The sequence below is a fragment of the Carcharodon carcharias genome, chromosome 25 (genome assembly GCF_017639515.1).
Source record: "Carcharodon carcharias isolate sCarCar2 chromosome 25, sCarCar2.pri, whole genome shotgun sequence".
NCBI lineage: Eukaryota > Metazoa > Chordata > Chondrichthyes > Lamniformes > Lamnidae > Carcharodon > Carcharodon carcharias.
In genome coordinates, this window is record NC_054491.1 from 21,484,460 (window position 1) to 21,510,093 (window position 25,634).

A 25,634-nucleotide genomic window follows, 5' to 3' on the forward strand; every position below is an offset into this window, starting at 1 on the left:
AGTGAGAAACTGTTCTCACCAAAGTGAGCATCAAGAACTAGAGGGGCACAGATTCAAAATAATTGACAAAATGAGTAAAAACAATCTGAGGAGAAATGTTTTCACCCAGAGGGTGGTTGGAGTCTGGAATGAACTTCTTGAGAGGTATTTAAAAGGAAACCTTTTCATTCATGGGATGTAGGTAGCACTGGCTAGGTCAGCATTTATTGTCTATCCTTAACTGTTGTTTAAGAGTCATGAAAGGACATGAGTGAACCAGATGGATTTTTATGACAATCTACACTGGTTTCATGGTCATCATCAGACTTTTAATGAATTCAAATTTCAACATCTGCCATGATGGGATTTGAACCCAGGTCCCCAGAGCATTGCCCTAGGTCTGAGGGATACTAGTCCAGTGACAATACCACTATGCCACTCCCTTCACCATGGATTGCTATCTGAAAAGAATGTGCAAGGTTACAGAGATAGTGCAGGGGAGCTCTTTCAGAGAATTAGTGCAGACTCAATGGGCCAAATGGCCTCCTTCTGCATTGCAAAGATTCTGTGATAATTGCAAGTTCTTTTTTTAGTTGCAAAATTAATAAATAATTAATCTGGCAATATGTGGACTAAACCCTGAAAAAAAAACATGCATCTTACAAGGTTGTTATAAATATCTGACTGACCACCCTTACTTAGTCTGACCCAGTTGTGGCTCCAGACCAACACTATAGGTTTAAATTAACCTAGCCTGAGAAAACAGTGCAGGTGATGAGTTAAGATGCTGGGGAGCAGGGGGAGGTGGAGTTCATGCTGGATTACTTCCTCTCTACCACCATTTTAACTTACCTGAATTCATTGAAAGTAGGCTTCTTGCTTCTCACCTTACAAGTAAGATCAGACCTGTGGGTCTGTCTGGCTCAGCACTTACAGGCAATGTTATCTCCAGGTTTTTCTGATCCAATTATTGAAATTTAGGGGCTTCTGATTTAAACAGTTTAAACAAGACATATGAATGCTTTGTGTTCCATCCTTCTGTATTTCAATTTATGGAAGAGCCTGTTAGTGTATTTCTTAGCAACTATTGTTTTTCATTCATCTTTCTTTGTGGGATAAGCAAGCATTGGAGCAAGGAACAATAACACAAGAAATAGGAGCAGGAGTAGACCATACAGTCTGTCGAGCCTGCTCTGCCATTTAATACGATCATGGCTGATTTCGGGCTTCAACTCCATTTTCCCAACCCCACCCCCCACTTATCATTAAACTCCCCGAGAGGCCAAAAATCTGTCTATCCCAGCCATAAATATATTCAATGATGGAACATCCACAACCGTCTGGGATAGAGAATTCCAAAGATTCACAATCTTTTAAGTGAAGAAATTTCTCATCTCAGTCTTAAAGTCTCAGTGCCTTATCCTTATCCTGAGACTGTGCCCCTATGTTTTAGATTCTCTGACCAATGGAAACAACCTTGCAGCATCCATGCTATCAAGTCCCTTCAGAATTTTGTGGGTTTCAATGAGATCGCCTCTCATTCTTCTAAGCTCCAGAGAATATAAGCTCAATTTCTTCATCCTCTTATCATAGGACAAACCCCCTCATTCCAGGAACCAATTTAGTAAACTTTCACTGTACTGCCTCTAATGCAGGTATATCTTTTCTTAAAAATGCTCAGAGTACTGTAGATGCAGTCTCACCAAAACCCTGTATAACTGTAGCAAGACTTCTTTATTCTTGTATTCCTTGCAATAAAGGCCCACATGTCATTTGCTTTCCTAATTGAATAGGAATACTGATTTAAATGCAGAAATTGGAATTGCCTTGCAAAGATGCCAGCAAAGGGTCAGGCCACACCTGGAGTACTGCAACCAGGTCTGGGAACTACACCTTAGGAAGGATATGTTGACCTCAGAGGGAGTGCAGCATAGATTTACCAGAATCATAACTGGACTCCAAGGGCTAAATTCTGAGGAGATTACATTAACAAGACCATAAGACCATAAGACATAGGAGCAGAAATTAGGCCATTCGGCCCATCGAGCCTGCTCTGCCATTCAATCATGGCTGATAAGTTTCTCAACCCCATTCTCCCGCCTTCTTCCCATAACCTTTGAAGGGTTCTAATCCATAGAAATCTGAAGATTATGGGACCATAGACTCATAGAGTTATACAGCACAGAAGCAGGCCCTTTGGCCCATCGTGTTCACTCTGGCCATCAAGCCCCTATCTATTCTAATCCCATTTTCCAGCACTTGGCCCATTGCCCTGTATGCTTTGGTGTTTCAAGTGCTTATCTAAATACTTCTTAAATGTTGTGAGGGTTCCTGCCTCTATCATCCCCTCAGGCGGTGTGTTCCAGATTCCAACCACCGTCTGGGTGAAAATGTTTTTCCTCAGAGTGATTTGATCAAAGTTTTCAAGATATTAAGGGGAACAGGTAGGGCAGATAGAGATAAACTATTTCCAGTGGTTTGGGGAGTCCAGGACCCAGGGGCAGCAGAGCCAGATCTTTCAGGAATGACATGAGGAAACACTTCTACACACAAAGGGGTGGTAGAAGTTTGGAACTCTCGTTCACAGATGTCAATTGATTCTGGATAAGTTACGCAAAGCTGTTCAGGGATGTGGAGTTAGCAAGATCAGCCATGATCTAACCAAATGGACACAAGGGGCCGAATGGCCGATTCCTGCGCTACGCCTTATTCCAACTGGTGAGATAAATCAGTGGTAACTGAAACAAGGAATAAAGCTGGAGACATACAGCACATTCACCCTCAGAGTTACTCCCTCAGACGACGGTGCATATGAGGGAGGCGGACAATCCTGGACGGATGATTGACAGCTAACACCCCTCCTCCAACTTCCACCCACCCCCACAGACTGTCAGCACCCGGTGGCGGGGAGCTGATCCATTGATTGACAGCCGAAACCCCGCCCTCGCTCCGCACCCTCCACACTGACTGGCTGACTGACAAGCAATTCCCCGCCCCGTCCCGACCTGCCCACCCACTCCCCGCCTCGCGCCACCTCCGACTGTTGGTGCCAGGAGCGCCCGATTGATTCACAGCTGATTTTTCGCCCACTCCCCGCCCCCTGCCCCCCTCCCGCTGATTGGCTAGCTGACGTAATTTGCCCACCCGCCTCCCCGCCGCCCCTCCGACCATTGCTGGAGTTCCGGGGTGGAGGGGTGGAGGGGTGGGGGGGGGGGGGGGAACTGATTGATGGACAGCTGATTGATTGACAGGCGACCGGGTGATTGATTGACAGCTGACTGTCCCAGCCTCCCCATTCTTCCCCGCGCACGCGCGCCTGCAGTTTGCCAGACCTGCCTTAAGGCTCCAATCCATCCGAGCTCCCGCGCCCCCCCCACCCGTGGCCAGCGTCAGGGCATTTAAAGGGGCGGGGACAGGGAGAGAAATAAATCCGCCGTCAAGAAAAAAAAAATCCACCAGTGAACACAACCGGCGCTTAAGATGGCGGGTGGCGGCGGTGGCGCTGTCAGAGTCCGGTGGGGTTTAGCCCTCCTGCAGCTTATCCTGGCCACCGGCGCGGCTCGGCGGCCGTACTTCGGCTCACAGACGCTGCGCTTTGGCGGGGGAGCGGCGGCCAGCGATCCTCAGGAGCGGGGGTTTTCCACGGTGGTGGCGGCGGCGGGTGGCTTCAGCGAGCGAGGTGCGGGGACGGTGAGCCAGCTCCAGAACCATCACCGCCGGTGGCGCAGGAGCTTAGACAGAAAGGAGCAGCTGCAGGTCTTTGGACAGGTACAGGAGCTGAACAACAAGCGAAACAAAAAAAATAAAACACCAAATATCCACATGCCATCAACTGCCTAAAGATTTTCACTCCTTTTTCAGAGAAAATATACTGCAATTTTCCCGCAAACGTAATGCTAATTGCATTAAATGTTTAACTTGTTTACATGCGGAAGTTACCGGCAGTCTCTAAAGTAGTTGTTTAAAGACAAATGTAATTGCTGCTTGTTTTTTTTAACTATTCCATTTATGGCTAAAGCCCCATTTATATAAAAAAATCGCTAACTCTCTTCAGTCTAAACTAATTCTGTTTACCAAATGATCACTCCGTGGTTATCTCACCCGTTACGATAACCTTTACCTGTACAAACATTGGGAGCTAAACACTATGTTAAAGATAACAAAGGGGATATTCTAAGCACAGAAAATGCCCGTGCATGGTGTTTTTCTTTTCCCAGGTGACATTGATGTATTTATGCAGATATACCTGGATTCCTTTTTTAAAGAAGGGCGAGTGGTGTCATTTCTGGGTTTTGATTCAAAAATGAGAGAAGTGCCCTCCTTTTATTTAAAAAAAATAAACAACTTGTTTTTTTGAAGCACAGGCTGGGTGGGCTGAATGGCCTGTTTCTATCCTGTAGATTTTTTTTAATGCAACTCCTATGGCTGGGTATACTTTCAGTGGATTAGTAAAAAAAAATCACAATTGAAGATCCCTGTTTTCATGTTTTGCTTTGGGTTGATTGTGCGATCAAATATATTGAGTGCTCTGAGGAAAACAAACAATGAAGTTTTTTTCAAGTTGTTGCAGAAAAGTTTTTTTAAATGTTGAGGTTCGTCATTTCCTGATGTAGTTGATTAATTTCCTAGTACGCAACATATTTCAACATTTCCACTTTTGGATGGCTATAATGCAGTATAGTTCCCAGTATGTACAGTGGTTTCAGTTTGGAACGTCATTTTGAGAGAGAGAGGGCTGTGTAGAGTAATCCACATCATTTGTCTGGCTGTTGTATTAAATTCACATTTCTTAGGAATCATTCTTAAGATGTGTTTTTAAAAAAAAATTGAAGAATGCTATTTTACATTTTTAATCAAACTCTCTAAAGGCCCCTGAATGCAAATTTGAAGTTGTAGAACTCCATTTTTTAAATTCTTGAAGATGAATAGGTTTACCTGATCGGAATGCTCCCAGAAACCACCTTTATGAACTTCAGCTGTGTATCACAGCCTGAGGCAGTGATAGTGGCAGAAATCCACGTAACATTTAAAAAGTACATGGATATATGCACTGGAAGAGCTGTAATCTGCAGGGCTTGGATAGCTACTTGTCAGCTGGTGCAGACATAATGCATTGAATGGTCTCCTTCCGTGTTGTTAATGTCCATGATTTTGTAATTTGCTTTCTATAGTACTTGCAGGAAAAAATAAGTTAAACTTCCATTTATTAGATACTGGACTTTAGAAACCAAGAAGTGACTTATGTATAGCACAGTATTAAACTTCCCTGTGATCATTATTTTAGTGGTACAATATTCTTGAATAATTTGTTTAATAGCAGCCCTTTAACCCCACTCTCTTCTGCCCTAACCCTTGTGCTGACGGAGATTTTTTTTACTCGTGTTGCTGTGGGCTGAGAGTCTTGTCACCTGATCATGAGTGAATTTCATTTTCATCAGCACTAAATTTGAAGTGCTGGTGTCAAAGTAATTTTAAAATCTGAAATAAATACAGGGGAAAGGGATCGCATAGCTGTTTCTGATAATTTAATTTTATTAAATGCTTACATGTATGTGGTGAGCTTCCTCTGAACATTAGGGAAAGTGCATAATTTTGTTTGTGGTCTATTTAAATATAAACTATAGGGGTTAAGGATTATTTGATTATTTTGATCTATTAAAATAAACAACTCCTCTTTTAACAAGGGAATGCTCTTGGGTTTAAAACTGTATTTAACAAACAATTTTGGTGAAATAATCCTACAGCAATTTACAGAACCATTTTCAACCAAAGTGACCTCACCCTCTGATTTTTAAACTCTTCTTCGAGCTCTAAATGCTTGTCCACACCCTCTGTGATACTAAGTCAGATCTAATGTTTGTTATCTTCTTACTGGCTGAGACCAACATTCGTCTCTGGTGGTGGCAGAGCTTTCAAACATACTCTGCAGTTCTGGCCCTGAACTTTATCTTGCTGTGTCTCTTCTCTTTTGCAAGGCTCCTGAAACTTATCTATTTGATCATCAACTGTAATCCCCACTTCTTTCCCTGCAACTGTGAAATGCTTTGGAACATTTTGCTAGGTTAAAGATGCTACATAATTACAAATTAATATTACAAGTCAGGATTACTGTGATGCTACACAAATGCAAGTGGGTATTCCCTTGAGCTTTGACCTGATTCTGAAATGGTGATCCTGATAATGTTGAACAACATCTGAGCTTGAAGCAACTGAATCTTTAGTAAACCCTTTTTAAAGTTTTGCTCTTTGCCTGTGAGCTTCTAAATTCTAAATGTCTTGCTGCCATGACAATAGTGGAAAGTAGTTCAATTTGCTGAACTGCCCTCAGTTGTAGCTCCTATGATGAGCCAAAAATGACTGGTAATTTTAACTTAAGCTGCCTTGCGGGAAGCTGATAGAATTGGGATTGAGGCCTGTTTTACACCAGGACCATTTTGATTCTCCATTGACTAGGTTTGTAATAATGTGAAAAGATGGAACTATTTTACACTAATTTTCTTAATGCACTATCCAGTGCAAACAACACCTTCCTATTTTAATATTAGCTGATGTTTCCAATACTTTATTGAACTGGTGAATTTGTCAAAATATGTTAATTCTCATTTTGGAAATGTAGCAATTGATGTAGTAAAATTCCTTTTTTGATTTGGTTTCAAATTTTATTTTTCATTCCATAAAGCAATTACACTTTTTTAAAAAAAAATCTATTCAAAGCTAAATGAAGACAGCCTGGTAATTGTAATAGTGAAGATATCCTCTATCCATAAGAATTTTGATCTGGGTCTGAATATTTATGGCTATACATTTTGATGTCGTGTATCATATAGTAAACACACAAAATTGCATATAAGTACAAGTTATTATGTAAGACCTCTTCTGAGGAAGGAAGAGATGTGAGTCACCCTCAAGAGTTAGAAGAGCTTGACCACATGCTTGGTTGGGGATGAGTTTTTGAGGAAAGCTTTTAAAGGTAGACGAAAACACAGCAGTCAAGGGAGGGAGCTCTAGAGATTGGGACCAGGATAATTGAAGGCACTGCTACCAATGATGAATTGTAAGGGGAAAGGAGAGAGGAACAATATGAAAAGGGCCAGAGGATGAAGGAGGCACAGGAGAAATTAAGATAGGGTGAGGCTGTTGAGAAATTAGTAACAAGGAGTACTTCAAATTCTATGTTGTTTCGGACAAGGGTGCCGTTATAAATTGGTGAGGAGGCGTTGATGAGCAAGTGGGATGTAGTGTAGATTGGGATATGGGTTGCAGAATTTGGATGTTCAGAGAGACTGGTGTTGATCTATGTACTCTTGATAGTAATGTCATTCACAGTTGGAGCTGGGTAAGGGATGAAGGGAAGGGAAAGATTTCCTAGGTTGATCTTGCATCCCAGCCTAATCTTGGCTGGGATGCAAGGCGTGTTCTGTTCTATGATAGAATGCATTGTCATTGGGACAAGAATTAAAATCCATTTTAGCCAATCTTGTACAATGCACCCCTAGTTGGTCCTCAAGGGGGAATGCTATAGATGGCAACCATCAATGTGATTTATTTTATTCTGTCCTTGCCAACTGACATCAGTCTAAAAGAAGTGAAAGTAGAAAACTAGTAACTTTTTTTTAAAAAAGTGTTTTAGTTTGTTTGCAATCATGATATGGTTGAACTGTGAAGAAAACTTTTGCCATGGCATTAAAGGAAAAACTGGGGAAATATTAATCCATGCTGTTAAAAATTAATTGCTAGTTTGTTGTTGAGTGAAGCCAGATTAGTTGGCTGACTGACTTTAAAGTTGGAATTTTAATAAATTGTCAGAGGAAGAAAAAGACTGGAACCATTGGAAGTATCACTAAAAAAATGCACAGGACTGGAAAATCCCACATTTCGTTCTTGGTTTTTTTTCTGCATGAATTGATCTGAACAGGGGTAGCATTTGGAGCATTGTAATTTTGAGGGCCTCTGAATTGCAAGGGATAAAATTGAACTAAGTTCCCTTTCTTAATCTTATCCAATAACTCCCCTTGCTGAAAAATCATCTCTATTTTTGGCTGATAGATGAGAACAGCATCCAGCTGAGCTCTGATGCCCTCAGTAACCTGCTGGCACTCGCTGTTTAGCTGCCAGGCAAGAAGAGTACTGCAGGGCTTCTGGAACCTAGGGAGCAAGACTGAGAGTCAGCAGCTTTAGAAGATGAGGAGAGAAAATTATTAGGTGGGAAAACACAAACTGCAGATCAAAAATTATAATTTTTAAAAACTTATTTCTGTTTTCCTTCCAAATGTCTTGGAGTAAATATTTAGAAGCAGTATTTTCGCTTTAAGTCATAATAAACAGAAAGGTAGAAATCAGGATGGGACATTCAGTTGGTCTAGTTTTACTTAGTTCTGTATTCCGAACCTTGCCAAGCTGCTTATCTTTCTCATGTCTTTGTACCAAGCCTTTTGTTCTGTGAATTGCAGATCTGTCTAGTGCTGCAAGAACAAGACTAAGCCCAAATGAAATTTTTTTTAATTAATCCAGTACTCTTAGCTGAATGTTCAGGTCTGATGAAAGCGGCTTACATTATAACCACTCAAATTTAACTGCTCCTTCAGAATTGTAACAAACATATGTATTCCTGCTGCCTTTAAAGGAGTGGTGGAAGGGGATGGATGGAGTGGAAGGGGAATGGTGGGTTTAGGACAGGGGAAAGTGGCAGCAGGAGCCTGATGTGGGAGAGGCTGCGTATTTGGAGGGGGAAAGTTGGTGGGCTAGGCCACACAGGTGGACAGGCAGGGGTAGCCGTGCAGACGGAAGTGGGGAATGGCATAGATGGGAGGAGAATGTTGGAAGGGTGTAGTGGGGGCAGAGCATCTGAAGGGGTGCAGTCACAGTCAGGAGTGCGTGTGGCACAGACCAATGGGAGCAGAATGGTGTGGAGGGCGGGTGGGGAACAGCATGGGAGGCTGGGGATGGCATGAGTGGTGGGCTAGGAAGCCTTGGAAGGTGGAAAATGAAGATGGCATGGAGGGGTTTGGAAAGTGGATGGCAATGGGTGGGGTGGAGATGATGGATGGGAGAGGGATGAAAGGAGCAGGGTGGGTATGGCATGAGAGGGGCTGCATTGGAAGGATGGGATGGTGATTTAAAGAATTAAGTTGCTCATTTCACTAAATATTTTGTGGGTTGTTGCCAGTAAGGAATAGCTAATTGTGAAGTAGATAAATGAGGTGTAGGTGGATGAGATTGTTCCGGTAGTTCCATCTGAGGCCATTCAAGGATGCAAGCAGGATATTTTGTTTAGACCTTGATCACAGAACTAGAAGATCCAGATTAAAAACTGAAGTCTTCATATATGACCAGAAGAAATTGTTCTGTTCAGTTGTGGGTGTAGAGTCTCAGCAAAAACAGCCATTTTTTTTCCCATATACCCTATAAAGGCACAATAAATCCTATGCTGTTAGGACCCAGAAATGCCATCTGTAATAAACAAATGGCCAGGCTTCAATAATTACAGTGTGGGAATCTGGCATTCTACTTAATTACCTTTTGAAGATCATGGAATATTTATGCAGAATTTTCCTTTAGGGAAATTAAAGCTGCCTGCTTTGCATCGATGCTAATGTTCCAGTGTAAATCTGAAATTGGGAACCAATTCTGGAAAGAGAAATCTTGCATTTGGATTAGTGCCACATGGTTTGATACTAAACAGTTAATCAATGTAGGAAGAACTCTGTTTGCTTCTTTTGAACCTTGGAAACATGTTTAACCTATCTGCAGTTAGACTAAACTTAGAATAATGTGGCCTGCGCAGACCACTGTCATGGTCCACAGGATTAAAGTTGTAGCCTGGCACTATAAACAAGATAATGTCTGGTTGAAACTATAGCTAAGGATCTTGATTAATACCTTTTTAAAAAAAGTTACATTACCAAGGTAAATTTGCTAGATCGGCTAAAGTGAGCAGCCTTTTTAAAAAAAATTGTTTGCTAGGAGCTGATGGCTTTTGCATCCCATCAGGTGCATTGTGAAAGCATCTAAATGCATCCTAAGTGTGTGAAGTTGAGTGTAGAATTTTGTGCAAGGTAGAAATTTGTTGGGCTGAATAATGCTTTCCTTTCTTTGTGCATTTTTGTACATGAACAGGGATTACTTATAACAAGCTTGACCTGTGTTCAGTAACTGAGACCTATGCTTGGAATACCAATTTTGCAAGTTTTAACTTTGATGGTTTAGAAATATCTGATAGGTTTGTGCTCACCTTCTGTTGAATTTTAAGTAATACATATTTTACAATCGCAGCTCCCTTGCTGTATAGCTGCAGTTTGATCTGAGAATCCTGAACTTCAGCACCCAATAATTTTTTTATTTGATTTAATTATTCGTGGATGTAGGCATCACTCATGGTTAGATTTTGTTGCCCATTCCTAATTGCTACAACTGAGTGGCTTGTTAGGGCAGTAAAGAATCAACAATATTGTTGTGCATCTGGAGTCAGATATAGGCCAGACCAGGTAAGGATGGCAGATTTCCTCCCCAAAAGAACATTTTAGTGAATAAATTAATGATATTGTCATTACTGAGATTGGCTTTCAATTCTAGATTTTAATTGAATTTAAATTCCACCAGCTACCATAGTGATATTTGAACCCATGACCCCAGAGCATTAGCCTGGGCCTCTGGATTACTAGTCCAGTGACATTACCACCATGCCACCATCTCCCCAAGTTGATGCATTTCCAAGTTAGGATGGTATTTGCTTCAAAATAAGTATTTACAATTTTAAAACACATTCTAAAGCTCTTGCAGTCTGTTGTACATGCAGCAAAATTGCCAAATGGGAAGATGCTAAGAGAGAAGTTGTTTGATTTTCTGCTTGAGAGGGGTGAATGTCTTTCTGTAGCTCTGAAGGTGACTGACGCTGACTTTAAAATTGCAGTTGAAAGCAGTGAGGTTTACTGTTTATTGTACAGGGCTATTCAGAAATATATTAATTTCAATGATCCTGTGAAATTGACATTTTTACTTTTAGATTAATATATTTTATTAATCTACAAGGATTTTGACCCAGCAACAGTGAAGGAACGGCGATATATTTCCAAGTCAGGATGTGTGTAGCTTGGTGAGGAACTTTGAGGTGGTGGTGTTCCCATGTGCCTGTTGCCTTTGTCCTTCTAGATGGTAGCCATCATGGGTTTGGAAGATGCTGACTGAGGAGCCTTGTGAATTCCTGCAATGCATCTTGTAGATGGTACATGCTGCCACTGCATTAGTGGTGCAGGCAGTGAATGTTTGTGGATGGGGTGCCAATCAAGCAGGCTGCTTTGTCTTGGATGGTCTCAAGCTTTTTGAGTGTTGTTGGAGCTGTGTAAAAATATAGTTTAAATGTATTTTTCATGGAGGCTGTTAAAATGAAACAGACTGTCCCAGGAAGGTAGGATAGATATATGTTTCCAAATTCAGCAGAGAATTGGAATATAGGAGCAGGAGTAGGTCATTCAGCCCATCAAGCCTGCTCTGCCATTCAATGTGATCATAGCTGATTGTCCACTTCAATGCCTTTTTCCCCCATTTCCCTTTTATGTTATTGGCATTTAGAAATATGTCAATCTCTACTTTAAACACACTCAGTGACTGAGCTTCCACAGTCCTAAGTGGCTTCCACCTTTTATTTTGAAATTGCCTCCTAGTTCTAACACTCCAACCAGGGGAAACATCTTGAAGGAATTGTCTATTCCTTTTAAGTATGTTGTAGGTTTCAATGAAATCACTTCACATTCTTTGAAACTCTAGAGAATACAGGTTCAGTTTCCCCAACCCTATTTCTTAGGACAGCCCTGCCATTTGGGGAACAAGTCTGCTGAGCCTTCGTTGCACTTCCTCCCATGGCAATAATATCTTTCCCAACGTAAGGGGACCTGAACTGCACACAATACTCCAGGTGTGGTCTAACCAATGTTCTATACAACTGCAGCAACTTGTGCTCAAACTCTCTTATGATAAAAGCTAACATATCTTTAGCCTTCCTGATTGCCTGCTGCATCTACATGTTAGCTTTCAGTGACTTATTGTTGAGGACACCCAGATCCTCTTCTACACCTACACTTTCTAATCTCTTACATTTAAGAAATACTCTGAGCATCTGTTCCTCCTACCAAAGTAGATAACCTCTCATTTTTCCACACTATATTCCATCTGCCATGTTCTTTCCCACTCACTAAGTCTGCCCAAATCTTCTTGAAGCTGCTCTGCATCTTTCTCACATCACACATTCTTAGCTAGTTTTTTTTTGTCATCTGTGGATTTAGAAATAGTACATTTGGCCCCCGCACACAAATTATTGATATATATTGTGAACAGCTGGGACCTGAATACTGATCTCTGTGGTACCCCACTAGTCACAGCCTACCAGCACAAGAATTACCTGTTTATTCTGACTCTGTTTTCTGTCTGTTAACCAATCTTTAATCCATGCCAGTATATTATCTCCTATCCCATGTACTTTAATTTTGCTAACCAACCTCCTGTATATCAAAAGCCTTCTGAAAAATTGTAATATATTACACCCATCAATGCCACTTTATCAATTCTGTTAGTAACATCTTCAAAAACTCCAACAGGTTCATTAAACATGATTTTCCATTAGGCATAGTCAACATAGATTTATTAATCATTTCATTATTATCCAAGTGTCCATTTATCACATCCTTTTATAATAGAATCTAGCATTTTCCCTACTCCTGATGGAAGGCTAATAGGTCTGTAGTTCCTTGTTGTCTTCCCCCTCCCTTCTTAAATAGTGGAGTGACATTTGCTACCTTCCAATTTGCAGGAACCATTCCAGAATTTATAGAATTTTGGGAGATGATCATCAATGTATCAGTTGTCTCCATAACTACCACTTTCTGGGTTGTAGGCCATCAGGTCTTGGGGACTTATCAAACTTTAGTCCCATTAATTTCTCCAATACAACCTTCTTACTTATACAAATTTCCTTCAATTCCTCATTCTCCCTAGTCCCTTGGATCTCTCTAATTCTGGGAGATTTTTTGTATCTTCCTCTGAAGATGGATGCAAAAAGTAATCATTTGGCTTGTCTGTCATTTCTCTATTCCCCATTTTAATTCTGCTGGCTCTGCATGTATTGGGCCCACATTTGTCTTAACCAAACATTTCCTTTTTACATACCTCTGGAAGCATTTACAGTTCATTTTTGTTTTTTGCTAGTTTATATTCATTATCTGCTCTCTCCTCCTTTATCGCTTTCTTGGTCTTTACTGTATTCTAAACCCTCCCAATCCTCGGGTTTGCTACTATTTGTGGCAACTTTATAGGCATATTCTTTTTAACCCCAGAAGAATCCTTAACTAACTTTGTTAGCCACAGTTGGCTGACTTTTCTTTTTAGCTTTTTGTGCCTTTTTAAAGGAATAAATAATTGCTGTAAACAGCAATAATTCTTTAAAGACTGTCCATAGAATATGTATGGTCACGCTTTTAGATGTATTTTCCCAATCCACCTCAGCCAATTTGTCCCATATACTTTCATAATCTCCTTTGTTCAAACTTAGCACCTTGGCTTCCGAGTGAACTATCTCACTTTCAAACATAATGTAAAATTTCTATCATATTATGGTCACTCACCCCTAAAGGTTCTTTTACAACAAGATTATTAATTAGCCCTTTTTAATTACATAATACAAGGTCTATGATAGCATGTTCTCTAGTCATTCCTCAACATACTGCTCTAGAAAACCCATCCCTAACACACTCCACAAAGTTATCTTCCACAGCATTAATACTCATTAGATTTCCTCAGGAGAGTGCATCCAGAGCCAATTCAGTGGCACCATTGGTGGCTCAATGCACAGGAGGGGAGGAAGAAGAGTGGGAGTTCAATAGTGATTGCAATATATGCAGATTGAAGTCCCCCATGATTTCTGTATTACCCATGCCAATGCTTCTCTAATATCCTCATTAATACCATGCCCCACACTACCACTATTGTTTGGTGACCCATAAACAATTCCTACCAATCTATGCTGTTTCTTAGCTCAACCCACATTTTGTTCTTCCGATCTGAGATCCTCCCTTACTAATGTACTGATCCATCCCTTATTATCAGTGCAACACCACCACCTTTTTCTTGTCCTAGTGCATGAATCACAAAAGGCTAGTGTGCAGATACAGCAAGTAATTTGGAAAGCTGATTTTAATATCATGTATTGTGAGGGGAATTGATTACAAAAGCAGGGAGGTTATGCTTCAGTTATACAGGACACTGGTGAGACCACATCTGGAGTATTGTATGCAGTACTTGTCTCCTTATTTAAGGAAGGATGTAAATGCATTGGAAGCAGTTCAGAGGTTTACTAGACTAATACCAGGAATGGTTGGGTTGTCTTGTGAGGAAAGATTGGACAATTAAGGCTTGTAGCCATTGGAATTTAGAAGAGCAAGAGGTGACTTGATTGAAACCTTTAAGATCCTGAGGGGTCTTGACAGGGTGGCTGTGGAGAGGATGTTTCCTCTTGTGGGAGAATCTAGAACTAGGAGTCACTGTTTAAAAATAAGGGGTCACTCATTTAAGTCAGATGAGGAGAGATATTTTCTGAGGGTAGTGAGTCTTTGGAACTCCCTTCCTCAAAAGGCAATGGAAGCAGAGTCTTTGAATATTTTTAAGGCAGAGCTAGGTAAATTCTTGATTTAACAAGGTGGTGAAAGGTTATTGGGGGTAGGTGAGAATGTGGGGTTGAGGTTACATTCAGATTGACCATGATCTTATTGAATGGCAGAGCAGGCTTGAGGGGCTGAGTGGCCCACTCCTCCTAATTCATATGTCGATGTGTATGTTTGCTTGTCCTTCCTAAATGTTGAATATTCTTGAATTTTTAGGTCCCACTCTTGGTCACCCTGCAGCCTTGTTTCCCTAATGGCAGATAGATCATACCATTTACCTCTTTGTGCTTTTCAAATAATCGATCGCATTGACAATGCTGCGCGCATTCGGGTAGAGTGCCCTTAACTTAGGATGCGGAATAATGTCATAAAGACTAAGTTCAAATGACGCTTGCCTTGTTTTGCCTGCTTTCTAATTTCACTTGCCTCTTTTCTACTTCCAGTTATCAGCTTGACGTCTTACAATTTGAGCTACCCCTCAGGTTCTCAAATTCTCTGACAAGCTAGTTTTAAACCCTCCCCAACAGCACTAGCAAATCTCACTGAGGATATTGGGCCCGGTCCTGTCAAGGTGTAACCTGTCCAGCTCGTACAGGTCCCAACTGCCCTGTAACCGGTCCCAATGCCTCAGAAATCTGATGCCCTCCCTCCTACTCCATTTCTGCATCCACATGTTGAACTGTTTAGTTTTCTTCTCCTTATGCTTACCAGCATGTGGCACTGGGAGTAATCCTGAGATTACTGCACTTGAGGTCCTGGTTTTTAATTTCCTTCCTAAATCCCTAAAATCTGCTTTCAGGACCTTATCCCTCTTCCTATCTACCCTGGCACCAAAGGTGCAACACACCACCCTGGAGTAACGTTCACTGCCGCAGAAATGCCTGTCTGACCCCGACTATAGAATCCCCTATCACTATTGATCTCCCGTTCTTCCTCCCTCCTTTGTAGCTGAGCCACCCATGCTGCCACAGCCTTGGGTTTGGTTGCGCTCCGCTGAGGGAGTGCCCACACCACTATCCAAAATGGAAAACTGATTAGCAAGCAAGAAGGACTCAGGACTCCTGCACTGCCTACTTGGATCTCTTAGACCCACCCATTCCCTCTCTGCCTGTATACTCTTAACCTGCGGTGTGACCACCTCCCTAAAATGCTGCCTACATAGTTCTCTGCCTCATGGGTACACAACAGTGACTCCAGCTGCTGCTCCAGTTCTGAAACCTGGAGATCAAGCCAATGACACTTCCTGCAGATGTTTTGGTCTAGGACATGTGTCCGTGACTTCCCACATACTGCAAGATGCACATTCCACTTGGCTGAACTGACCTGCTATATTGTAATTTTTAAAACTATTTATTACAGCTAGTAATTACAATTGGTTAAATGTTTGGCAGAGAACAAAGTTGTGGTGTAGGAAATGGGTGTAATTTATGGTCTGTTAAACCTTGAGAGGACAGACTGGCTCCAATGATCTCAACTCATTCTGTATTTTATAAGGAATGTAGTAGCCTAAGTTCCTGGCTTATGAACATGCATTCTAAAGTAGGCATTGTGATCACTTTTTGGCCTTCCTGAGAAATATTCTCCTGCACCTGTTATTTCTCTTGGCTATTTGGCTGTGATAGGGACTTCAGACACAACAAGCATCCCATCTTTCTTGGCAGCATATATTCATACCTATATCTTTTTAATACTATTTATTTCTATTCTCTTTTCTGCAAAAAAGAAATTCAAGTGAAGACCAATCCAATGGCATAAATGTTCAATAGGCCAGAGGAGGCAAGTGAAAAAGCATTAAACAAAGACATCTAGTTCTGCTTATTTCACTGAGCCGCCATTGACAGAATTTGTAATATAATGTCTAAAGTGGCAGTAAAGCTGTGCTTGGTGCTGTCAGGTCATTTGCATGTCATAAAAAAAACTCCATTATGGCACAAGGTTAATCCATTTGTAAGCTGCAAGAAGATAACTTCCTGGCTCTTAATTGTCTGTGGATGGGGTAGGGGTAATTTAACTACCACCAGCTTCTCGGTGAATAGTGCAAGGAACTGGTAAACCATTTTTGAAATCTTTAATCAAATACTGCAATTAATTCTAGATTGAACTAGATTTGAAAAAAAAATTGTAACTTTTTTTTTTTGATCAGCTTTTTCTGTGCAGGTTTCCCCCCTCTGCCCTCCACCCCAAACACCCAAACCTCTCATTCTGAAGGTAGTGACTTGTATGGAGTTCTCACAGCATGTGTTCATATGGGCACCAGCAATTTTCCTGGACTTTGATCGAGGGACTATTTTTAAAATATATGATAGCAAACAATGTAACTGGAGGGTATCGAGCTTGATCCCAATCCTCCCTTTGAGCACCTTCCTTCCAGCAGAAGATGACTACCTGGGGATCAAGAGTGATCTGATGATGCCACTTTCCAAATCAGTTCCTCTGTCATGTCTTCCTTAACCGAGGTTTTCCACCCATGGTGGTTGACAGGGCCCTCAACCGTGTCCGGCCGCGCATCTGCCCTCACACCTTCCTCTCCCTCCCAGATAGGGAGGGAGATAGGGTCCCCCTTGTCCTCACTTATCACCCCACCGCGTTCAAAGGATCATCCTCTGCCATTTCCATCAACTCCTACGTGATGTCACCACCAAACACAACTTCCCTTCACCCCTCAAGCGGCATTCCGCAGGGATCGTTCCCTCCGGGACACCCTGGTTCACTCCTCCATCATCCACGGCACCTTCCCATGCAACCGCAGAAGGTGCAACACCTGGCCCTTTACTCTCCCGCCCCCCCCCTTCACCGTCCAAGGGCCCAAACACTCCTTTCAAGTGAGGCAGCACTTCACTTGCACTTCCCTCAATTTAGTCTACTGCATTCGCTGCTCCCAATGCAGTCATCTCTACGTTGGAGAGACCAAACGCAGACTGGGTGACCGCTTTGCGGAACACCTTCAGTCTGTCCGCAAGCATGACCCAGACTGCCCTGTTGCTTGCCATTTCAACACACCACCCTGCTCTCATGCCCACATGTCCGCTCTTGTTCCAGTGAAGCTCAATGCAAACTGGAGGAACAGCACCTCAATTTCCCACTAGCACTTTACAGCCTTCCAGACTTAATCTTGAGTTCAACAAATTTCACATCATGAACTCTCTCCTCCATCCCCACCCCCTTTTCGATCCCCCTTTTTTCCAATAATTTATAATTTAAAAAAAAAATTATTTTCTCACCTATTTTTAAGTTTATTTCGATCTATTGTTTTATCTCCAGCTTTTAGCCCATTTTGACCCCCCCCCACCCCACCCCCAATAGGACCATCTGCCACTAGCTTGTCCTGCTTGCTACCCTTAATGTCCCCATTAGCACATTCCTCAGATAATATCACCACTGTCAACACCCCTTTGTCCTTTTGTCTATGACATCTTTGGCAGTCTCTTCTTTGCCTTCACCTATCACTGGGCCCCTGTCGAGCTCTACCTGTCCCACCCCCCTCTACCAGCTTATATTTCACCCCATTTTTCTATTTCCTTCGTTCTGATAAAGGGTCATATGGACTCGAAACGTGAACTGTATTCCTATCTGCAGATGCTGTCAGACCTGCTGAGTTTTTCTGGGTATTTTTGTTTTTGATCAAGAATGAAAGCCTTGGTTAGGTTTTTGTAAATTTACCCTGTTTAGTGACTAAGGTACAGACTTTCCTGGTGTGCAGGGCTTAGTTGCACATCAGATGATGTCATTTGAAAATTAATTACCTTATTGGTGGAATTTGCTTTGAGGGACAGTTGAGTCTGACTGAGGGAGAGCTAACTTGTCGTGTGCAGTAGAGTTAATTGGTGCCTTTGGAAAATCTTGCTAATGTAGTTCTAAAACTTCTTTGCCTCCTTCAAATTAAACAAACATCTGTTTTTTTCAATGTGATATTGTCCTTCTGTTTTCTTTCCTTCAAAACTGCTGCCTAGCCAGCTACAAAATTTATATGCATGGCTAACAGAGTATAGTGACATTCTTTGAAATGTTGCATGTTTTATAAATGTTTGGAATGGTGAATCATTTATGGCACAGAAGGAGACCATTCAGCCCATCAGGCTCTCTGGGGAGCAACCCAGTCAGTGCCACTCCCCACTTGATTCCTGCAGCCCTGCAAGTTTATTTCCTTCAAATGCCCATCCAATTTCCCTTTTTTTGAAATCATTGTTCCCGCTTCCACCTCCCTCGTCAGCAGAGAGTTCAGGTCATTACCACTCGCTGCTTAATAAGTTCTTCTTCGCCTTCCCCCTTCACCTCTTGCCCAAAATCTTAAATCTGTATCCCTCTAGTCTTTGTACCGGCTCCTGATGGGAAGAGTTTTTCTTTGCCTACCTTATCTGAGCCTGGAAGTTATTTTTTTATAATGCTGGAAATTAACATGAGCAAAATATAACGATATTGAAATATTCAAAACAAATATAGGTAACATCCACAATCTAAATAATTGATTATATTTTAACACAAGTTTCCTCAAAATCTTTTGAAGACATCTGACAAGAAGAGACCATCAACAAGATGATCATGAAATTTAGGGGGATGGTAGGATAGTGGTGATATTATTGGACAAGTAAAGCAGAGACCCCTTGCCTTGCTTATGGAATGGAGGAAATAACTGCCCAATTCAGGAAAATAACTTCTCCCTAAAATAAAAATCTTTTTTCCTGCTCATTCAAAGGGTGGATATCACCACCTCCCCCAAACCATCGAAAGCTGGAAATTTGATCATGTTGAGCTTTGTTTCTCTACCACAGTATAGTTTCTCTATCCTCTATCCTCTTTTCAGCAGTTGTTGAGTTCATATTGTTCATTTGGTGCTTCACAGGAGCATTAAGAAGCAAAATCTGACTGAGCCACTAATGTTCAGGCATGATTTATTTATTGAGAAATTGTACAGAAGCAAGAAACTACATATATATGACTTGCACACTTCCAGCATAGTTGGAGCTCGAAGCTCTTCATATTTCAGTAAATTTTGACTGTATCTTGAATTCAAACGTTATATTGATGAAGGCTCCATGGCATTCCTCTTAATTAAAGCCATTGGAATAGGCAGTATAAAGCAGGGACAAAACAATAAACCATACCTTTTGGCTTTCTGGAATCTGAAGATAGATAGGTAGGTTTAATCATCCAAGATCATAAAGTTTATTCTAGCTGGATGTCATCATAATTGGATGGTTCCTAACACTTAAGTATACTAGAGTAAGAAGTGACAGTGGTCTCGAGGCTATCTGTTCCTTTGCCATCTGGCTGCAACATAAAGCATTCTTGTCAACAAATAGAATACCCAATGCCTTTCAAAGTTTCAATAATTGTATTAATTCAAATTTGAAGGTTGTTGAGACTCTGGTACAGACATCAAGTAACATTCTGACTGAGAAACTTTTAAGAAAGTGATGCAGCTACCCTGAAGATAGTCTTCGATTCATAGTCTACCCAGCCGCAGTTGGATAAAAGAAAATTTTGTAATGTCAAAATTTTTCCTGTTTGTATATCAGAGTTGTGTTTGTCAACTTTTTCAGTGAGTTTTATTCTGAATTTTCTACACTTTGCTTCTAGAATACTTGCTGATACAGTTATATTTGTACTAACAAAATATCACCACCAACGATAGTCTGTTTTTTGTTTGTCACGGAATTCATTTTTGTGATTTTAAGGTTGGGAGAAGCTGAAGGGGAAAGAGACAATGAAATAAGTGACACTAATTATGCATAAATGGATCAGCCTTTGGTGGTGGTGTATATGTAGTTTTTCTTTTGAATGCCAAGCTTAGAATACTTATTTGGGAGAAGCTGAAGGGGAAAGAGACAATGAAATAAGTGACACTAATTATGCATAAATGGATCAGCCTTTGGTGGTGGTGTATATGTAGTTTTTCTTATGAATGCCAAGCTTAGAATACTTATTTAAGTCCAACATTGAATTTTAAGCAAAAAAAACTACCTAGCACAACTGTCTCCCACCCCTGCCATTCATACTCCTAAAAGGAAAAAAGATCATTGAGTTTCCAAATTTGACACTCTTTTCGGTGGTTTTCTTTTAAGATAACTTGGTGTTTTATTCCATATTACTTTCTCTAATGTTTCAAATTACTTTCACTATATGACTCAGCAGCAACTATATTCTGATTTCCAGATCAACTGTTGTTGGGTTGGGGATGAGGGGAGTGGGCAGTGTGTACAGGTCTACTATTGAGAGAGCTCTTCAACTCTGCCCTGACCCTCGTATTTCGTAGCCCATTGTGTGTTGATTTTAAAATCTTTCTCAAGTTGACCACAGTGAAGTGAAAGGATTGTGCTTTTTTAAAATTGAAACTTCAAAAGGCATTGGATATTTTATTTGTTAGCAAGAATGCTTTACCTTGCATTCGGATGTCAAATGCAAATGAACAAAGCGGAGAGACCACCGTCACTTCTTACTGTACTTAATTTCTAACACTTATCAGCCAATTATGATAACAGGAAAGTGAGACTGCGAGTGAGGAAGGTCACGGGACTCGGAGGGCAGGAGCCTTGGCTTTTACAATTGTACAACAGGTTTGAGATTTTCTCAGCTTGTTTTGATGAGATTGGGGGCTGCAGGTGAATGAGTGAACTGGCCATGGCACTGTGGTACAGGAAGCCATTCAAGTTGGGGGAGCAAAATGGAATGTAGTGGTAGTAGGGGGATAGTATATAGTATAGAGAGGAATTGGCACTTTTTGGGGGGGAGTTGGGGGGGGAGGTTGAGGAGCACATTGCTCCACAAGGACCCAGTTGTCATGGTCCAACATAGACAGGACAAAAGAAGTTCTGCATAATCAGTATGAGTACCAAAGCACCAAATTTAAGGAGCAGAACCTCAAAGGTCATAATCTCTGGATTATTAACTGAGCCACATGCCAATTGGCATTGGACAGATCTGATTAGGGACATGTATGTGTGGCTGGAAGACTGGTGTGGGAGAAGTGGTTCGGGTTCGTGAGGCATTGGCACCAGTACTGGGGAAAGTGTGATCTGTAGTGTTGGGATGGTTTACACCTGATGCGTGCTGGGACCGGTATTCTTGTGAGCCGCATGACTGAGGAAGTAGAGAGGGTTTTAAATTAAATAGTGGGGGGAAGGGATCAAATTTGGGAAGATTTGGTAAGTCAAAGAGCAGAGACAAGGCAAAAAGAAAGGTATTATTACAGGAAATGAAAAACAGACTGTGGCCAAAAGGGATAGAGTACAAACCTAACATACATCACTCTTGAAACTAGAGGTTATAAAAAGAACAAAAGGATAAAACTAAAAGCTCTGTATCTGAATGCACTTGACATTCAAAACAAAACATATGAACTGAGAGTACATATAGAAATATATAATTACGATTTGATGGCCATTACAGAGACATGGCTGCAGGGGGACGTGGATTGGGACCTGAATATTGAAGGGTACAGGATACTTAGGAAGCACAGGAAGCGAGGAAAAAGTGGAGGGGTGCCTCTGTTTGATAATGATGGCATTAACACAATAGAGAGGGATGACCCCAGTTCAGGAAACCAGGATGTGGAAAAGGTTTGGTTAGAGGTGAAAAATGGTAAAGGCAAGAAGGCACTTGTGGGAGTTGTGTGCAGGCAACCTAACAATAACCAGATGGTAGGGTGGAGCATAAATAATGGGAGCTTGTCAGAAAGGCACAGCAATAATCATGGAAGATTTTAATTTGCATAGACTGGAGAAATCAGATGAAGAGTACATTGAATGTTTTCAGGATAGTTTCTTAGAACAGCATGTTCTGGAGCCAACCAGAAAGCAGGTTTTACTGGACCTGGTATCGTGCAGTGAGATGGGAGTAATTAATGGTCTCATAATGAAGGTGTACCTAGGTAGCCGTGACCATGATATGATTGAATTTTATCTTCAGTTTGATGGAGAGAGTAGTGGGTCTGAGACTGTTTTTAAACTTAAATAAGGACAATTTTGAGGGCATGAAAGCTGAGCTGGCTAAAGTGAATTGGCAAATTAGGTTAGAGGATAGGTCATTAGGGATGCAGTGGCTAATACTTAAATGGATATTTCAGAAAGCATAGGAAAAGTACATTCCAACGAGTAAGCGAAAAAGTCCAAGGGACCGACAGACCATCTTTGTTAATTAAAAAGGTTAAAGATAATATCAAACTTAAAAAAAAAAAGCATATAATTGTGCAAAGACAGGTGGCAGGTAAGATTGGACAGCATATAAAGAACAGCAAAAAATAGCTAAAAGACTGATGAGGGGAAAAACTAGAGTATGAGAGAAAGCTAGCCAGAAATATAAAAACACGAGTTTTTATAAATATTTTAAAGTACCAAGTTAACGAAGTGAATGTTGGTGCTCTGGAAAGTGAGTCTGGAGAATTGATAATGGGGAAACCAGGAGATGGCAGATGAATTCAACAGGTATTTTTGCATTAGTTTTCACTATAGAGGATACAAGTAACATCCCAGAAGCAACTATAAACCAAAAAAATGGAAGTGGAGGTGGAAGGCAGAAAAATTATAGTCACCAGAGAAGTGGCACTGAGTACATTGTTGGAGCTGTGGGCTGACAAGAGCCAGAGTCCTGAAAGGCTTCATCCTAGGGTCTTGAAAGAAGTGCCTAGTGAGATAGTTGATGCATTGGTTTTAATTTTCCAAAACTCCCTAGATTTGGAGAAGGTCCCATTAGATTGGAAGATGTTGAATAATGGAGTTATATTTGTTATCTGTCATAGGGAAAATGTTAGAAGCTATTATTAAAGAAGTTATAGCAGAGCTCTTGGATAAGCTCAAGGTCATCAGGCACAATCAACATTTTGTGAAAGGGAAATCGTGTTTAACCAAATTATTGGAGTTCTTTGAGGAAGTAATGTGCTGTGGCTAAAGGAGAACCAGTGGATGTACTTAGATTTCCAGAAGGCATTTGATAAAGTGCCACTTCAAAGGTTGGCAAGCTGTAACAAGCGGCGTGCCACAGGGATCGGTGCTGGGACCTCCACTGTTATATGAATGACTTGGATGAAGGGATGGTTGCCAATTTTGCTGATGACACAAAGATAGGTAGGAAAGTAAGTTGTGAAGAGGACATAGAGGCCACAAAAAGATATGGATAGGTTAAGTGAGTGAGCAAATATCAGGCAAATGGAGAATACTGTGGGAAAATGTGAAATTGTCCATTTTGGCAGGAAGAATAAAAGAAGCATATCTAAATAGTGAGAGGTGCAGAGGGATCAGGGTGTCCTAGTGCATGAATCACAAGTGCATGAATACAAGTACAGCAAGTAATTAGGAAAGCTAATAGAATGTTTATTGTGAGGGGAATTGATCACAAAAGTAGGGAGGGTGTGCTTCAGTTGTACAGGGCACCAGTGAAACCACATTTGGAGTACTGTGTGCAGTATTGGTCACCTTATTTAAGGAAGGATATAAATGCATTGGAAGCAGTTCAGAGAAGGTTTACCAGACTAACACCTGCAATGGGTGGGTTGTCTTATAAGGAAAGGTTGCACAGGCTAAGTTTGTATCTGCTGGAGTTTGGAATAAGAAGCAACTTGATTGAAATATATAAGATCCTGAAGGGTCTTGACAGGGTGGATGTGGAGAGGCTGTTTCCTCTTGTGGAAGGATCTAGAACTAGGGGTCACTGTTTAAAAATATAAAATTGAGATGAGGTGCAATTTTTTCACTTGAAGTTCATGAGTCTTTGCAATTCTTTTCCTGAAAAGGTGGCGGAAGCAGAGTCTTTGAATATTTTTGAGGCAGATAGATTCTTAATGCAAGGAGATGATAGGTTATTGGGGATAGGCCTGATGCAGACTTTAGGTTACTATCAAATCAGCCATGATCTTATTAAATGGTGGAGCAGGGTCGAGGGGATGAATGGCCTACTCCTGCTTCTTTGTTCATATGTATGAAATCTGTCATCCTTACGTGGTCTCCAGACCCACAGCAATATGGTTAACTCTTGACTCTCCTCTGAAATGACCAAGCAGTTAAAGGGCAATTAGGTATGGGCAATAATTGCTGGCCTTGCCAGTGATGCTCCCATTCCATGAAATTATAAAGGAAAACTATTTGAAATGATTCAACCAATCATATAGAAGAACTCTGTGCAGAGACAAAACTAGGAAGAATAAAGCAAGAAATATCAGTAAAATTTAAATTGTGGGCAGAAAAAAATGAGGACTGGGAAATACAGATGGAAAAGGGAGAGAAGTGAGACATAGGAAAAACTTGAGGCATTTTATTAGGCATTAATTATTAGGCCTGGTATGCTCTTTAGACATATTACAATGCTCAAATTCAATATTTGCATTCAACAATTTGATTTGTAACCTCCTTTTTCCCCCCCACTTTTTTTTTCAGATCTCAAATGTTGATTATTCTGCCGTTTGTACTTCCACTAGGACCATCTTTTTGGTTCTTCAGTCCTATTACAATTTCCTTTCATCTTGCAGCATAATCTCTTCTGTTGTTTGACCTCCCCTTGCCTCCATGCTATCACTTCTCTGCATATAACTTGCTTAAAATATGTTGTATCTCAGCTTTTTCCAGTTCTCTGACAAAAGACCATCAACCTGAAATATTAGCTCTTTTTTTCTTTCTCAGCAAATACTTCCTGACCTAAGTATTTCTAGCACTTCCTGTTGCTATTTTTCATTTCCAGCATTCAAACTATTTCGCTTTTTATAAATGTGGAATCTTGACTTCTGATTTTCTTTTTTTAAATAATTTTTAAGTGCTATTTGATGCAAATAGAAGCAAGAGTTCAGAATTATTTGGTCCATTGGCTAATGGGAATGAAAATGAGCTAATGTTTACAGATAATGGCTCAGTTCAAATTGTGATTTAGGTTGGCCTCTGTTTGACTGGGAGTTGCACATTTTGTTGAATGTTCTATTGTATGGAGCTTATGCAGCTTTATATGTAAATTTGTACATTTTAAACTTATTTATGCATTAGAACTTTTTGGAAAACTTGTTTTGGAAATTGATAATACATGGCTAAA

The 25,634-nt window shown here is 40.9% G+C and overlaps 1 protein-coding gene across 1 annotated transcript in view; it reads left to right on the top strand.

Annotated features, from left to right (window-relative positions):
• Positions 1-3,422: 3,422 nt before the first annotated feature.
• Positions 3,423-25,634, top strand: part of sorl1 (sortilin-related receptor, L(DLR class) A repeats containing) — a 291,127-nt gene continuing 268,915 nt past the window's right edge. Inside the window, exon 1 of the mRNA XM_041174224.1 lies at positions 3,423-3,747. Within this exon, the coding sequence (XP_041030158.1) occupies positions 3,460-3,747 (288 nt within the window). The 5' untranslated portion in view covers positions 3,423-3,459. The remainder of the gene's footprint in view (positions 3,748-25,634) is intronic.